Source organism: Somniosus microcephalus, unplaced genomic scaffold (assembly GCF_052327205.1).
Source record: "Somniosus microcephalus isolate GS21.2 unplaced genomic scaffold, FLI_Smic_1.0 unresolved_chr7, whole genome shotgun sequence".
Classification (NCBI taxonomy): Eukaryota; Metazoa; Chordata; class Chondrichthyes; order Squaliformes; family Somniosidae; genus Somniosus; species Somniosus microcephalus.
The window spans coordinates 2004239-2019626 of record NW_028225185.1 but is presented as its reverse complement, the minus strand read 5'-3'; the positions used below and the strand labels follow the sequence as shown (position 1 = coordinate 2019626).

General features: G+C 56.0%; 1 protein-coding gene across 1 annotated transcript in view; it reads left to right on the top strand.

The window, feature by feature from the left end:
- Positions 1-58: 58 nt before the first annotated feature.
- LOC147086356 (OTU domain-containing protein 7B-like) overlaps positions 59-15388 on the top strand; it is a 32941-nt gene continuing 17611 nt past the window's right edge. Inside the window, exons 1-4 of the mRNA XM_085978418.1 lie at positions 59-183; positions 7869-8018; positions 8438-8552; positions 9550-9634. Coding sequence (XP_085834544.1) covers positions 159-183; positions 7869-8018; positions 8438-8552; positions 9550-9634 — 375 coding nt within the window. The 5' untranslated portion in view covers positions 59-158. The remainder of the gene's footprint in view (positions 184-7868; positions 8019-8437; positions 8553-9549; positions 9635-15388) is intronic.

The window sequence follows — 15388 nt, the reverse complement described above, 5'->3', positions numbered from 1 at the left end:
AGCCATTCTCTGTGAGCCAGCTTGTGTCTGTTTTAATGTCAGGCTGTCTATTACAGTGTGGATAGCTCTGAGAACCCGTGTACGAGAGTCTGGAGGAGTTCCACGTCTTTGTCCTGGCTCATGTACTGCGGAGGCCGATCGTAGTCGTAGCGGACACCATGCTCAGGGACTCGGGCGGAGAAGGTGGGTGTGAACCGTGGGCAGACTCCCAGAACGGGAATATGTTTTATAAGTATATTAAGGGCAAGTGGATAACCAGGGAAAGAGTAGGGCCCATTAGGGACCAAAGTGGCAATCTGTATGTAGAGCCGGAAGATGTAGGTGAGGTTTTAAATGAAAATTTTGCATCTGTGTTCACTATGGAGAAGGACGATGTAGGCATAGAAATCAGGCAGGGGGATTGTGATAGACTTGAACAAATTAGTATTGAGAGGGAGGAGGTAGTAGCGGTTTTAGCAGGTTTAAAAGTGGATAAATCTCCATGCCCAGACGAGATGTATCCCAGGCTGCTGTGTGAGGCAAGGAGGAGATTGCAGGGGCTCTGGCACAAATTTCAGAACCTCTCTGGCCACGTAGTACAAGTAGACAAGTTTATCCGAACTCCGAAAACCGAAACCCTCTAAAAACCGAAGGTTTTTTCATTCAGCGTAAGTTGTGCGCACGACTTACGCTGAGCAGAGGGTCAGCGTAAGTCGTGCGCAGGACCCCCACTGGCCCCCCCGCCGACCCCCCCCGCCGACCCCGACCCCCGCCGACTTACGCTGAGCGTCAGCGTAAGTCGTGCGCACGGACCCCCGCCGGCCCCGACCCCCCGCCGACCCTGACCCCCCCCCGCCGACCCCGACGCCCCCCCCCCCCCAGCCGACCCCCCCCCCCCTTCCGAAATCCGAAATTCTCCAAAAGCCAAAACACGGCTGGTCCCGAGGTTTTCGGATAAAGGATAGTCTACCTGTACCATTATTCAAGAAGGGTAGTAGGGATAAACCAGGGAATTACAGGCCAGTGAGCCTAACATCAGTGGTAGGGAAATTATTGGAAAAAATTCTGAGGGACCGAATTAGTCTCCACTTGGAGAGGCAAGGATTAATCAAGGATAGTCAGCATGGCTTTGTCAGGGGGAGATCATGTCTAACCAATTTGATTGAATTTTTTGAGGGGGTGACTAGGTGTGTGGATGAGGGTTGTGCAGTTGATGTAATCTACATGGACTTCAGTAAGGTTTTTGACAAAGTCCCGCATGGGAGATTGGTCAAGTAGGTAAGAGCCCATGGGATCCAGGGCAATTTGGCACATTGGATCTAAAATGGCTTAGTGGCAGGAGGCAGAGGGTGATGGTCGAAGGTTGTTTTTGTGACTGGAAGCCTGTGTCCAGTGGTGTACCGCAGGGATCGGTGCTGGGTCCTTTGCTGTTTGTAGTGTACATTAATAATTTAGATATGAATGTAGGAGGTATGATCAGTAAGTTCGCAGATTACACGAAAATTGGTGGAGTGGTAAATAGCGAGGAGGGAAGCCTCAGGCTACAGGACAATATAGACGGGTTGGGTTAGATGGGCAGAACAGTGGCAAATGGAATTTAACCCTGAAAAGTGTGAGGTGATGCAATTTGGGAGGACTAACAAGGCAAGGGAATACACAATGAATGGTAGGACCCTAGGAAGGACAGAGGATCAGAGGAACCTTGGTGTGCATGTACATAGATCCCTGAAGGCAGCAGGACAGGTAGATAAGGTGGTTAAAAAGGCATATGGGATACTTGCCTTCATTAGCCGAGGCATAGAATATAAGAGCAGGGAGGTTATGATGGAGCTGTACAAAACGCTGGTTAGACCACAGCTGGAATACTGTGTGCAGTTCTGGTCGCCACACTATAGGAAGGATGTGATTGCATTGGAGAGGGTGCAGAGGAGATTCACCAGGATGTTACCTGGGCTGGAGCGCTTCAGCTATGAAGAGAGACTGGACAGGCTGGGGTTGTTTTCCTTAGAGCAGAGAAGGTTGAGGGGGGACCTGATTGAGGTGTACAAAATTATGAGGGGCATAGATAGGGTAGATAGAAAGGAACTTTTCCCCTTAGTAGGGGGTCAGTAACCAGGGGGCATAGTTTCAAGGTAAGGGGCAGGAGGTTTAGAGGGGATTTGAGGAAAAACCTTTTCACCCAGAGGGTGGTTGGAATCTGGAACGCACTGCCTGAAAGGGTGGTAGAGGCAGGAACCCTCACAACATTCAAGAAGCATTTAGATGAGCACTTGAAACGCCATAGCATACAAGGCTACGGACCAAGTGCTGGAAAATGGGATTAGAATAGACAGGGATTGATGGCTGGCGCAGACACGATGGGCCGAAGGGCCTCTTTCTGTGCTGTATAACTCTATGACTATGATGACTATGACACGGGCTAGATACAGAGTAAAGCTCCCTCTACACTGTCCCATCAAACACTCCTGTAGTGTATGTGCCTTTAAGAGCCCCATGTGTACTGTAATGCTGGTAATGGCCACTCGGGCTATATAAGCCTGAGTATTGTGTTGTATCCGTTAGTTCCCCTCCAGACTTTGTTTAGTAAACACCTATCAAACCAACTCCTCTCTTCAGTGTCTCTATCAACACACAGACACAACAGTGGCGACAAAGTGGAAACGGACTTACCTACAATTCGGCAGCACCTCAAGGACATCGATTCCTCCAGCGTCCAGAAGAATCAGGAAGTGAAGGAAGCTGTTGTTTCACCAGCTGGCCAAGCTGTTGGCCGGTGCTGCGGTGGTCCTTCCTGGGTGTCGGGCTGGGGCTCCAGCAGCTGGCTCTGCAGCTGGGCCAAGCGGCGAAGGCAGAGGCAAGCAGTGACGGACGGGGAGGAAGCACTCGGGAGACGGCCGCGGCTGCAGGCAGGTCGGCGTTCAGACCTAGAGAGAGTGTCCGGCGGGAACGAGTCTCCAACTGTAACTAAATAAATAAATAAATAAATAAAAAAGAACGGAAACCGCGGGAAACAGCGTTGTCATCGGCAGCAGCGGCGGGAAAGCGCGGGAAGCGCCATATCTTTGCAGAAAAGAAAGAAAAGCACGGGAAGCGCCATATCTTTTCTAAGATGCCTAATTCTGGCAATATTGATGCTTTTGATAACGAGATAGAGGATTGGACCACATGTGGAAAGAGTGGAGGTATATTGCACCGCAAATGGAATAGAAGATGAAAAAAAAGCTTCAGTACTTCTAAATCTAATGGGCGCAAAGACATACAAGCTGTTAGGAAACTTAATCACTCCAGCCGAACTGATGGACAAGAATTTTAAGGAGATTGTTGATACCCTACACTGCCAATTCGAGGCAGGACTGGCAGATTCTCTACGAGACAAATTCGTCTGCGGTCTCTTAAGTGTAGGAACACAAAAAAGGCGCTTTTCTGAGAAAGATTTAACACTGGACAAGGCTTTCAGTGCAAGAGGAGCTGCAGAGATACAGCAAAAGCCACAGGACTTCAGCACCCATGAAATGACACGGGGTTTCGAGAGATGTTATCGCTGCGGCAGATCCACCCATGACCAGAGGGACTGCTGGTTCAAGGACAAAGCATGCAGGCAATGCGGAAAGATGGGACACATTACACGTGTATGCCGAACTGGAAACAAAAAATCCACTAACAGGAAAAAAATCAATAAGGAAAAGCACAGAAAGGTACAAATGATGACGGACAGTAGCTCCGAAGACCAGAAGAGCGATAGCGACTCCGGGAACAAGATAATTGCCAAAGAAGATTACCAGACCATTTGGGTTACCCTCACAATAGCAGGGTCCCCAGTTAAAATGGAGCTAGATACAGGATCAGCTCTGACCGCCATAAATCGACGGGATTACGAGCGGCTATTTCCACATATACCTTTAAAAGACACATCCATTATCTTGAAAACATATACGGGGCAGAAAGTATACCCCAAAGGAAAAATAAGGGTGCCTGTTGTATACAACGGCAAGGAAATACAGAAGTTGTATTTATACGTTCTACAAGATGGTGGTCCACCGCTGTTGGGACGTGAATGGATCAGGAAAATACGTTTAGACTGGCACTCCATTCAGGCACTGACGGTAACCAGTAAGGAAAAAAATGATGATGACGTCATACCTGAACGATTAAAAGACATCTTGGCCAACGCCAAGGAAGTGTTTCAAGAGAAACTAGGAACCTTGAAAGGCATCACCGCCTCAATAAAAGTGGAAGATGCAGCAATTCCCAAGTTTTTTAAGGCAAGACCGGTGCCATACGCAATTCGTCCAGCAGTCGAGGCAGAGCTGGAGAATTTGGAAAAGGCAGGCGTATTATCTAAAATAGATTGGAGCGAGTGGGCAACACCCATCGTCCCAGTCATGAAGAAAGCATTGAAGAATGATAAATCTGAAGAACAGAGAAAAATTCGCATCTGTGGAGACTTCAAGGTGACTGTAAACCCGGTCCTTCACACGGTACAGTATCCTCTTCCGAGGATAGAAGATATTTTCGCCTCACTATCCGGAGGGAAACGTTTCACCAAAATTGACTTGGCACAGGCATATCTACAGATGGAGGTTGAAGAGGCCTCTTAAAAAATATCTCACGATAAATACACACAAAGGTCTGTACCAGTACAATCGACTGGTTTTCGGAGTAGCATCTGCTCCAGCTATCTGGCAAAGAGCTATGGAGCAAGTCCTCCAAGGGATTCCGGGGACTCAATGCTACCTAGACGACATCCTTGTAACAGGAGAAAACGACAACGAGCACCTTGCCAATTTGGAGCAGGTGCTCACTAGGCTGAGAGAACGGGGCCTACGAGCAAATTGCCCCAAGTGCGAATTTTTCCAAAATCAAATATCATATTGTGGCCACATAATTAATAAGGAAGGGTTGCATAAGTCACCTGAAAAAATTGAAGCGGTCGTATAAGCCCCAGCACCTGAAAATGTTTCACAATTAAGGTCGTTCCTGGGATTAATAAATTACTATCATAAATTTTTACCGAACTTATCAACTCTTCTACACCCTCTTAATGAACTGCTACAAACAGGAGTAATTTGGAAATGGAGCGAAGACTGTAAACGTGCCTTCCATAAATGCAAAGACTTAATCACATCCAAAGAAGTTTTGGCTCATTACAACCCATCACTGCCAATCAGACTGGCGTGCGATGCATCCCCTTACGGCATAGGAGCAGTATTATCGCATAAATTCCCTGATGACTCGGAACGGCCGATAGCTTTTGCGTCACGCTCATTGAACTCAGCTGAGCGTAACTATGCCCAAATCGACAGGGAAGCGCTCGGCCTGATATGGGGAGTGATGAAATTCAACCATTACCTACACGGACAAAAATTTACCTTGTTGACTGACCATCAACCCCTCATCTCCATATTCAACCCTAAAAAGGGTGTTCCCATTATGACAGTGCAAAGGCTACAGAGGTGGTCCCTTTTTCTAGGGGCACACCAATACAACATAGAATACAAAGGATCAAAACAGCATGGAAATGCTGACGGATTATCACGCCTACCGTTGCCAACGGTAGAAGAGGCACCTACAGTAGACCCAGTGGAGATGTTCCACTCAACCATAGTGGAATGTCTACCAGTAACAAATTCTACCATTGAAAAGGAAACGAGAAATGACCCGACTCTCTCTCTCTCTCGAGTCTACGACTTAACGGTGAAGGGATGGCCAGCACATGGCGAACCACTGTTGCCAGCATTCTCGCAAAGAAGAGAACAGCTGTCAGTGTGCCGAGGAACCTTGATGTGTGGATCCAGAGTGGTGATTCCACCCAAACTCCAGGATAAAGTGCTAAAGGAGCTTCACGAGGGGCATCTGGGTGGAGTGAAAATGAAGAACCTAGCCAGAGCGTTTGTATGGTGGCCAGGTATTGATGGAGACATCGAAGAAATGACCAAGAGCTGCCTAGGATGCCAGAAGGTCCAAAACGCTCCACCCCAAGCCCCTCCACATCCATGGGAGTGGCCCTCATCTCCCTGGCAAAGGGTACACGTCGACTTTGCTGGTCCATTTATGGACTCAATGTTCTTAATCGCGGTTGATGCACACTCCAAGTGGCCAGAGGTAATCAAGATGTCCTCCACCACCACGGAAAAAACCATCACAGTATTAAGGACCATATTTGCCAGGAATGGGCTGCCGGAACAGATCTGTTCTGATAATGGACCGCAATTTGTGTCCGAAGAATTCAGAAAGTTCTTAAAAAAAAAAAAACAATGGGGTAAAGCACTACACGTCCGCCCCATACCATCCCGCCACCAATGGATTGGCTGAAAGGTTTGTCCAGACCTTCAAGAAGGCCATAAAGGCCATGGGTAATGAAGACATAAAACTTCAGCACAAGGTGGATAACTTCTTGTTCGCATCCAGGAATGCAACACATATGGTTACAAACCAAACTCCCGCCATGATGTTCATCAATAGAAGACTAAGATGCCGGCTGGATTTGATCAAGCCCAACATCAGAAGGGACGTGGAGAACTGGCAATTTCAAGGCATGAATGAAAGGCCAACTAGAACCTTCCAGATAGGTCAACAAGTTTTGGCCCGGGACTACCGTACCGAGAAATGGCAGCCTGGAACTATCTGCACACGACTAGGACCGCTGATGTATACCGTGGACATCGGAGAAAGCATAATAAGGCGCCATGCTGACCAAATCATAGAGTCATCCGAAAAGGGACAACCTACACGCCTAACGATGAAGTAGAGATACCGATAGTATCTACCTCCGATCCGGTGATACTGGAACCCGATGAACCTGACACTGGCATTCAAGCCGAATCAGCCTTGCCAAAAGAACCTACTACACCACCGAGGCGTTATCCGGACCGAGTCAGGAAGCCTCCAGAGAGACTGATTTATAATTAATTAACTGCAGCAATGTATAGATTATTTTTATTGTAACATGTAATTAATCATTACTTCAAATATTATGTACTGGTTAGCTAAAAGGGGAGGAATTGTAGTGTATGTGCCTTTAAGAGCCCTATGTCTACTGTAATGTCGGTAATGGCCACTCGGGCTATATAAGCCTGAGTATTGTGTTGTATCCGTTAGTTCCCCTCCAGACTTTGTTTAGTAAACACCTATCAAACCAACTCCTGTCTTCAGTGTCTCTATCAACACACAGACTCAACAACTCCCAGGGAAGGTACAGCACAGGTTAGATACAGAGTAAAGCTCCCTCTACACTGTCCCATCAAACATTCCCAGGGCAGGTACAGCACGGGTTAGATACAGAGTAAAGCTCCCTCTACCCTGTCCCCATCAAACACTCCCAGGGCAGGTACAGCACGGGTTAGATACAGAGTAAAGCTCCCTCTACACTGTCCCATCAAACATTCCCAGGGCAGGTACAGCATGGGTTAGATACAGAGTAAAGCTCCCTCTACACTGTCCCATCAAACACTCCCAGGGCAGGTACAGCACGGGTTAGATACAGAGTAAAGCTCCCTCTACCCTGTCCCCATCAAACACTCCCAGGGCAGGTACAGCACGGGTTAGATACAGAGTAAAGCTCCCTCTACACTGCCCCATCAAACACTCCCAGGGCAGGTACAGCACGGGTTAGATACAGAGTAAAGCTCCCTCTACACTGTCCCATCAAACACTCCCAGGGCAGGTACAGCACGGGTTAGATACAGAGTAAAGCTCCCTCTACACTGTCCCATCAAACACTCCCAGGGCAGGTACAGCACGGGTTAGATACAGAGTAAAGCTCCCTCTACACTGACCCAGTCGGAGGGAGGGCACGATGTTCGCAGGCTCTGTTTTCCTCTTGGATTCTCCCTGTCTATCGCTGTGAGTCCGGCCACGCTGACTGGGAATTGCTGTGCTTGGTTTTGCAGCCTTCGCCCCCATACCGTTCGGCGGGATCTACCTGCCTCTGGAGGTTCCAGCCAACAAGTGCCACCGATCTCCACTGGTGCTGGCCTACGATCAGGCTCACTTCTCCGCACTTGTCTCCATGGAGCAGAGGGAGCCCACCAAAGAGCAAGGTACTGGCAGGGAAATAGTTACAGCGTGCTGTGACTGTGGAGTTCAGAGTGTCACAGATCCCAGGGCAGTACTGGAAGAGCAGGGGGGAGTTCTCCCCGGTGTCCTGGGGCCAATATTTATCCCTCAACCAACATCACTAAAACAGTTGATCTGGTCATTATCACATTGCTGTTCGTGGGAGCTTGCTGTGCGCAAATTGGCTGCCGTGTTGCCGACATTACAACAGTGACTACACTTCAAAAAAAATTAATTGGCTGTGAAGCACTTTGGGATGTCCTGAGGTGGTGAAAGGCGCTGGAGAAACGCAGGTCTTTCCTTTCTCGCCCCTCGGTGCGAGCGTTGTGATGGTTTGAGGATGCGAATTGTTCCCGGCCAGCGTCCAGTCCATTTCCAATATTCTCCTCTCTCACTCCTTTAGCCGTGATTCCTCTGACTGATTCCGAACACAAGTTGCTTCCGGTTCATTTTGCCGTGGACCCGGGAAAGGATTGGGAGTGGGGGCGGGACGACAATGACAACGTGCGATTGGCCAGGTACGTGCGTGACGCTCCCGGTGGATAATCTGCTTCCGAGCTCTGCCAAACTCTCCTGCTGTGAATAATTTCACTGGCGTCGATGTTCCTGATCGCCGGCCAAAGGCTTTTGCATGGAATTTCTCTCCTAGACCTGATATCTACAGACAAAGCTGCATCTCCCGAGCAATAATCCTGGGCTGCACCGCGGCCGGCGGCGGGGGGGCGGTGTGGTGGTGAAGCACGGTGGGAGGGTGTGGGTGCAGTTTGGCTTTGGTGATTTGGGTTCTGGAGGACACGCATCAGCCAAGCTGCTGTTCCTGATGACCATCCAGTGACCTCTCCTGGGAAGCACCCGAGGGGGTCTCGACTGAGCCCTGTGTCTGCGACACCCCCTATAGTTCAACATCCAGCTGGCATTCTCCGTCTCGTCTCAGACATGAAGGGTGGCCGCTTGGGCGAGATACCAAAGGGAGAGCAGTGCCACCCCGGAGCTGTTGCCCAGGGCCAGTTCCGTACCCCCAGGAGAGCAGAGGAATCCTCCCAGTGAGCGGTGTCGGTTCCCCACTCGCTGCGCGCTGCCCTGCATTTCCGCCAAGTGCTACCGAGGAGCTCCTTGTTCCCGAGAGCGGACTCACTGAGCACAGAGGGGGGCGTCTGTCTCTGGTGTAAATGCTGCAGCTAGGTGTGGGGTCACTAGCAATGAGCTCGGAGACCCCGGACCCCGCTCCGCCCCGAGCTCGGAGACCCCGGGCTCTGCAGTGAGCTCGGAGACCCCGGTCTCCGCTCCGCCGCCAGCCCGGGTACCCGGGTCTCTGCAGTGAGCTCGGAGACCCCTGTCCCCGCTCCGCCGCCAGCCCGATCCCGCACACCACACTTGGAGCCATCGGGACATAACCTTGGAATTAAAGGATTGTGGGTGTGTTAGATTTCTGTTCGCGGAGATGTGCGAGCGGAGATTCTTCTCCACATCTTGTCTCTATCGCTTCATCTGATTTTCACACCTGTTTCTCTCCAGTGTGACCCTTTCGTTAGAAGCCAAGTTACACCTGCTGCACACCTACATGAGCGTGACCTGGATACAACTGGCCTGCGAAACCCAGGTAAGGCCCGATCCCGCGCCCCCGCACTGACCCTCGACCCCCCCGTCCCCTGCACCGGCCCCGCTCTGCACTGAGAGCTGCCCCCAAATGAGAGGTGATCTCATTCAAATGAGATTCTGAGGGGATTGACAAGGTAGATGCTGAGAGGATGTTTCCCCCTGGCTGGAGAGTCTAGAACCAGGGGTCACAGTCTCAGGTTAAGGGGTCGGCCATTTAGGACCGAGATGAGGAGGAATTTCTTCACTCAGAGGGCGGTGAATCTTTGGAATTCTCTGCCCCAGAGGGCTGTGGTGGGAGTGTCGGGGAGTCGGTGACTCGCTCTGACCGGGCTGTGGTGGGAGTGTCGGGGAGTCGGTGACTCGCTCTGGGCTGTGGTGGGAGTGTCGGGGAGTCGGTGACTCGCTCTGGGCTGTGGTGGGAGTGTCGGGGAGTCGGTGACTCGCTCTGACCGGGCTGTGGTGGGAGTGTCGGGGAGTCGGTGACTCGCTCTGACCGGGCTGTGGTGGGAGTGTCGGGGAGTCGGTGACTCGCTCTGACTGGGCTGTGGTGGGAGTGTCGGGGAGTCGGTGACTCGCTCTGACCGGGCTGTGGTGGGAGTGTCGGGGAGTCGGTGACTCGCTCTGGGCTGTGGTGGGAGTGTCGGGGAGTCGGTGACTCGCTCTGGGCTGTGGTGGGAGTGTCGGGGAGTCGGTGACTCGCTCTGACCGGGCTGTGGTGGGAGTGTCGGGGAGTCGGTGACTCGCTCTGACCGGGCTGTGGTGGGAGTGTCGGGGAGTCGGTGACTCGCTCTGACTGGGCTGTGCTGGGAGTGTCGGGGAGTCGGTGACTCGCTCTGACTGGGCTGTGGTGGGAGTGTCGGGGAGTCGGTGACTCGCTCTGACTGGGCTGTGGTGGGAGTGTCGGGGAGTCGGTGACTCGCTCTGGGCTGTGGTGGGAGTGTCGGGGAGTCGGTGACTCGCTCTGACTGGGCTGTGGTGGGAGTGTCGGGGAGTCGGTGACTCGCTCTGGGCTGTGGTGGGAGTGTCGGGGAGTCGGTGACTCGCTCTGGGCTGTGGTGAGAGTGTCGGGGAGTCGGTGACTCGCTCTGACAGGGCTGTGGTGGGAGTGTCGGGGAGTCGGTGACTCGCTCTGGGCTGTGGTGGGAGTGTCGGGGAGTCGGTGACTCGCTCTGGGCTGTGGTGGGAGTGTCGGGGAGTCGGTGACTCGCTCTGGGCTGTGGTGGGAGTGTCGGGGAGTCGGTGACTCGCTCTGACTGGGCTGTGGTGGGAGTGTCGGGGAGTCGGTGACTCGCTCTGACTGGGCTGTGGTGGGAGTGTCGGGGAGTCGGTGACTCGCTCTGACTGGGCTGTGGTGAGAGTGTCGGGGAGTCGGTGACTCGCTGTGGGCTGTGGTGGGAGTGTCGGGGAGTCGGTGACTCGCTCTGGGCTGTGGTGGGAGTGTCGGGGAGTCGGTGACTCGCTCTGACCGGGCTGTGGTGGGAGTGTCGGGGAGTCGGTGACTCGCTGTGGGCTGTGGTGGGAGTGTCGGGGAGTCGGTGACTCGCTCTGGGCTGTGGTGGGAGTGTCGGGGAGTCGGTGACTCGCTCTGACTGGGCTGTGGTGGGAGTGTCGGGGAGTCGGTGACTCGCTCTGGGCTGTGGTGGGAGTGTCGGGGAGTCGGTGACTCGCTCTGACCGGGCTGTGGTGGGAGTGTCGGGGAGTCGGTGACTCGCTCTGACTGGGCTGTGGTGGGAGTGTCGGGGAGTCGGTGACTCGCTCTGGGCTGTGGTGGGAGTGTCGGGGAGTCGGTGACTCGCTCTGAGTGGGCTGTGGTGGGAGTGTCGGGGAGTCGGTGACTCGCTCTGACTGGGCTGTGGTGGGAGTGTCGGGGAGTCGGTGACTCGCTCTGACCGGGCTGTGGTGGGAGTGTCGGGGAGTCGGTGACTCGCTCTGACTGGGCTGTGGTGGGAGTGTCGGGGAGTCGGTGACTCGCTCTGGGCTGTGGTGGGAGTGTCGGGGAGTCGGTGACTCGCTCTGAGTGGGCTGTGGTGGGAGTGTCGGGGAGTCGGTGACTCGCTCTGACTGGGCTGTGGTGGGAGTGTCGGGGAGTCGGTGACTCGCTCTGACCGGGCTGTGGGAGTGTCGGGGAGTCGGTGACTCGCTCTGGGCTGTGGTGGGAGTGTCGGGGAGCCGGTGACTCGCTCTGACCGGGCTGTGGTGGGAGTGTCGGGGAGTCGGTGACTTGCTCTGGGCTGTGGTGGGAGTGTCGGGGAGTCGGTGACTCGCTCTGACTGGGCTGTGGTGGGAGTGTCGGGGAGTCGGTGACTCGCTCTGACTGGGCTGTGGTGGGAGTGTCGGGGAGTCGGTGACTCGCTCTGGGCTGTGGTGGGAGTGTCGGGGAGTCGGTGACTCGCTCTGACTGGGCTGTGGTGGGAGTGTCGGGGAGTCGGTGACTCGCTCTGGGCTGTGGTGGGAGTGTCGGGGAGTCGGTGACTCGCTCTGACTGGGCTGTGGTGGGAGTGTCGGGGAGTCGGTGACTCGCTCTGGGCTGTGGTGGGAGTGTCGGGGAGTCGGTGACTCGCTCTGGGCTGTGGTGGGAGTGTCGGGGAGTCGGTGACTCGCTCTGACTGGGCTGTGGTGGGAGTGTCGGGGAGTCGGTGACTCGCTCTGACTGGGCTGTGGTGGGAGTGTCGGGGAGTCGGTGACTCGCTCTGGGCTGTGGTGGGAGTGTCGGGGAGTCGGTGACTCGCTCTGACTGGGCTGTGGTGGGAGTGTCGGGGAGTCGGTGACTCGCTCTGACCGGGCTGTGGTGGGAGTGTCGGGGAGCCGGTGACTCGCTCTGACCGGGCTGTGGTGGGAGTGTCGGGGAGTCGGTGACTCGCTCTGGGCTGTGGTGGGAGTGTCGGGGAGTCGGTGACTCGCTCTGGGCTGTGGTGGGAGTGTCGGGGAGTCGGTGACTCGCTCTGACTGGGCTGTGGTGGGAGTGTCGGGGAGTCGGTGACTCGCTCTGGGCTGTGGTGGGAGTGTCAGGGAGTCGGTGACTCGCTCTGGGCTGTGGTGGGAGTGTCGGGGAGTCGGTGACTCGCTCTGACTGGGCTGTGCTGGGAGTGTCGGGGAGTCGGTGACTCGCTCTGACTGGGCTGTGGTGGGAGTGTCGGGGAGTCGGTGACTCGCTCTGACTGGGCTGTGGTGGGAGTGTCGGGGAGTCGGTGACTTGCTCTGACTGGGCTGTGGTGGGAGTGTCGGAGTCGGTGACTCGCTCTGGGCTGTGGTGGGAGTGTCGGGGAGTCGGTGACTCGCTCTGGGCTGTGGTGGGAGTGTCGGGGAGTCGGTGACTCGCTCTGACTGGGCTGTGGTGGGAGTGTCGGGGAGTCGGTGACTCGCTCTGGGCTGTGGTGGGAGTGTCGGGGAGTCGGTGACTCGCTCTGACTGGGCTGTGGGAGTGTCGGGGAGTCGGTGACTCGCTCTGACTGGGCTGTGGTGGGAGTGTCGGGGAGTCGGTGACTCGCTCTGACTGGGCTGTGGTGGGAGTGTCGGGGAGTCGGTGACTCGCTCTGACTGGGATGTGGTGGGAGTGTCGGGGAGTCGGTGACTCGCTCTGACTGGGCTGTGGTGGGAGTGTCGGGGAGTCGGTGACTCGCTCTGGGCTGTGGTGGGAGTGTCGGGGAGTCGGTGACTCGCTCTGACTGGGCTGTGGTGGGAGTGTCGGGGAGTCGGTGACTCGCTCTGACTGGGCTGTGGTGGGAGTGTCGGAGTCGGTGACTCGCTCTGACTGGGCTGTGGTGGGAGTGTCGGGGAGTCGGTGACTCGCTCTGACTGGGCTGTGGTGGGAGTGTCGGGGAGTCGGTGACTCGCTCTGGGCTGTGGTGGGAGTGTCGGGGAGTCGGTGACTCGCTCTGACTGGGCTGTGGTGGGAGTGTCGGGGAGTCGGTGACTCGCTCTGACTGGGCTGTGGTGGGAGTGTCGGGGAGTCGGTGACTCGCTCTGACTGGGCTGTGGTGGGAGTGTCGGGGAGTCGGTGACTCGCTCTGGGCTGTGGTGGGAGTGTCGGGGAGTCGGTGACTCGCTCTGGGCTGTGGTGGGAGTGTCGGGGAGTCGGTGACTCGCTCTGACCGGGCTGTGGTGGGAGTGTCGGGGAGTCGGTGACTCGCTCTGGGCTGTGGTGGGAGTGTCGGGGAGTCGGTGACTCGCTCTGACCGGGCTGTGGTGGGAGTGTCGGGGAGCCGGTGACTCGCTCTGACTGGGCTGTGGTGGGAGTGTCGGGGAGTCGGTGACTCGCTCTGGGCTGTGGTGGGAGTGTCAGGGAGTCGGTGACTCGCTCTGACTGGGCTGTGGTGGGAGTGTCGGGGAGTCGGTGACTCGCTCTGGGCTGTGGTGGGAGTGTCGGGGAGTCGGTGACTCGCTCTGGGCTGTGGTGGGAGTGTCGGGGAGTCGGTGACTCGCTCTGACCGGGCTGTGGTGGGAGTGTCGGGGAGTCGGTGACTCGCTCTGACCGGGCTGTGGTGGGGGAGTCGGTGACTCGCTCTGACCGGGCTGTGGTGGGAGTGTCGGGGAGTCGGTGACTCGCTCTGGGCTGTGGTGGGAGTGTCGGGGAGTCGGTGACTCGCTCTGACTGGGCTGTGGTGGGAGTGTCGGGGAGTCGGTGACTCGCTCTGGGCTGTGGTGGGAGTGTCGGGGAGTCGGTGACTCGCTCTGGGCTGTGGTGGGAGTGTCGGGGAGTCGGTGACTCGCTCTGACTGGGCTGTGGTGGGAGTGTCGGGGAGTCGGTGACTCGCTCTGGGTTGTGGTGGGAGTGTCGGGGAGTCGGTGACTCGCTCTGACTGGGCTGTGGTGGGAGTGTCGGGGAGTCGGTGACTCGCTCTGACTGGGCTGTGGTGGGAGTGTCGGGGAGTCGGTGACTCGCTCTGGGCTGTGGTGGGAATGTCGGGGAGTCGGTGACTCGCTCTGACTGGGCTGTGGTGGGAGTGTCGGGGAGTCGGTGACTCGCTCTGGGCTGTGGTGGGAGTGTCGGGGAGTCGGTGACTCGCTCTGACCGGGCTGTGGTGGGAGTGTCGGGGAGTCGGTGACTCGCTGTGGGCTGTGGTGGGAGTGTCGGGGAGTCGGTGACTCGCTCTGACTGGGCTGTGGTGGGAGTGTCGGGGAGTCGGTGACTCGCTGTGGGCTGTGGTGGGAGTGTCGGGGAGTCGGTGACTCGCTCTGACCGGGCTGTGGTGGGAGTGTCGGGGAGTCGGTGACTCGCTCTGGGCTGTGGTGGGAGTGTCGGGGAGTCGGTGACTGGCTCTGACTGGGCTGTGGTGGGAGTGTCGGGGAGTCGGTGACTCGCTCTGGGCTGTGGTGGGAGTGTCGGGGAGTCTGTGACTCGCTCTGACCGGGCTGTGGTGGGAGTGTCGGGGAGTCGGTGACTCGCTCTGACTGGGCTGTGGTGGGAGTGTCGGGGAGTCGGTGACTCGCTCTGACTGGGCTGTGGTGGGAGTGTCGGGGAGTCGGTGACTCGCTCTGGGCTGTGGTGGGAGTGTCGGGGAGTCGGTGACTCGCTCTGACTGGGCTGTGGTGGGAGTGTCGGGGAGTCGGTGACTCGCTCTGACTGGGCTGTGGTGGGAGTGTCGGGGAGTCGGTGACTCGCTCTGGGCTGTGGTGGGAGTGTCGGGGAGTCGGTGACTCGCTCTGGGCTGTGGTGAGAGTGTCGGGGAGTCGGTGACTCGCTCTGACCGGGCTGTGGTGGGAGTGTCGGGGAGTCGGTGACTCGCTCTGGGCTGTGGTGGGAGTGTCGGGGAGT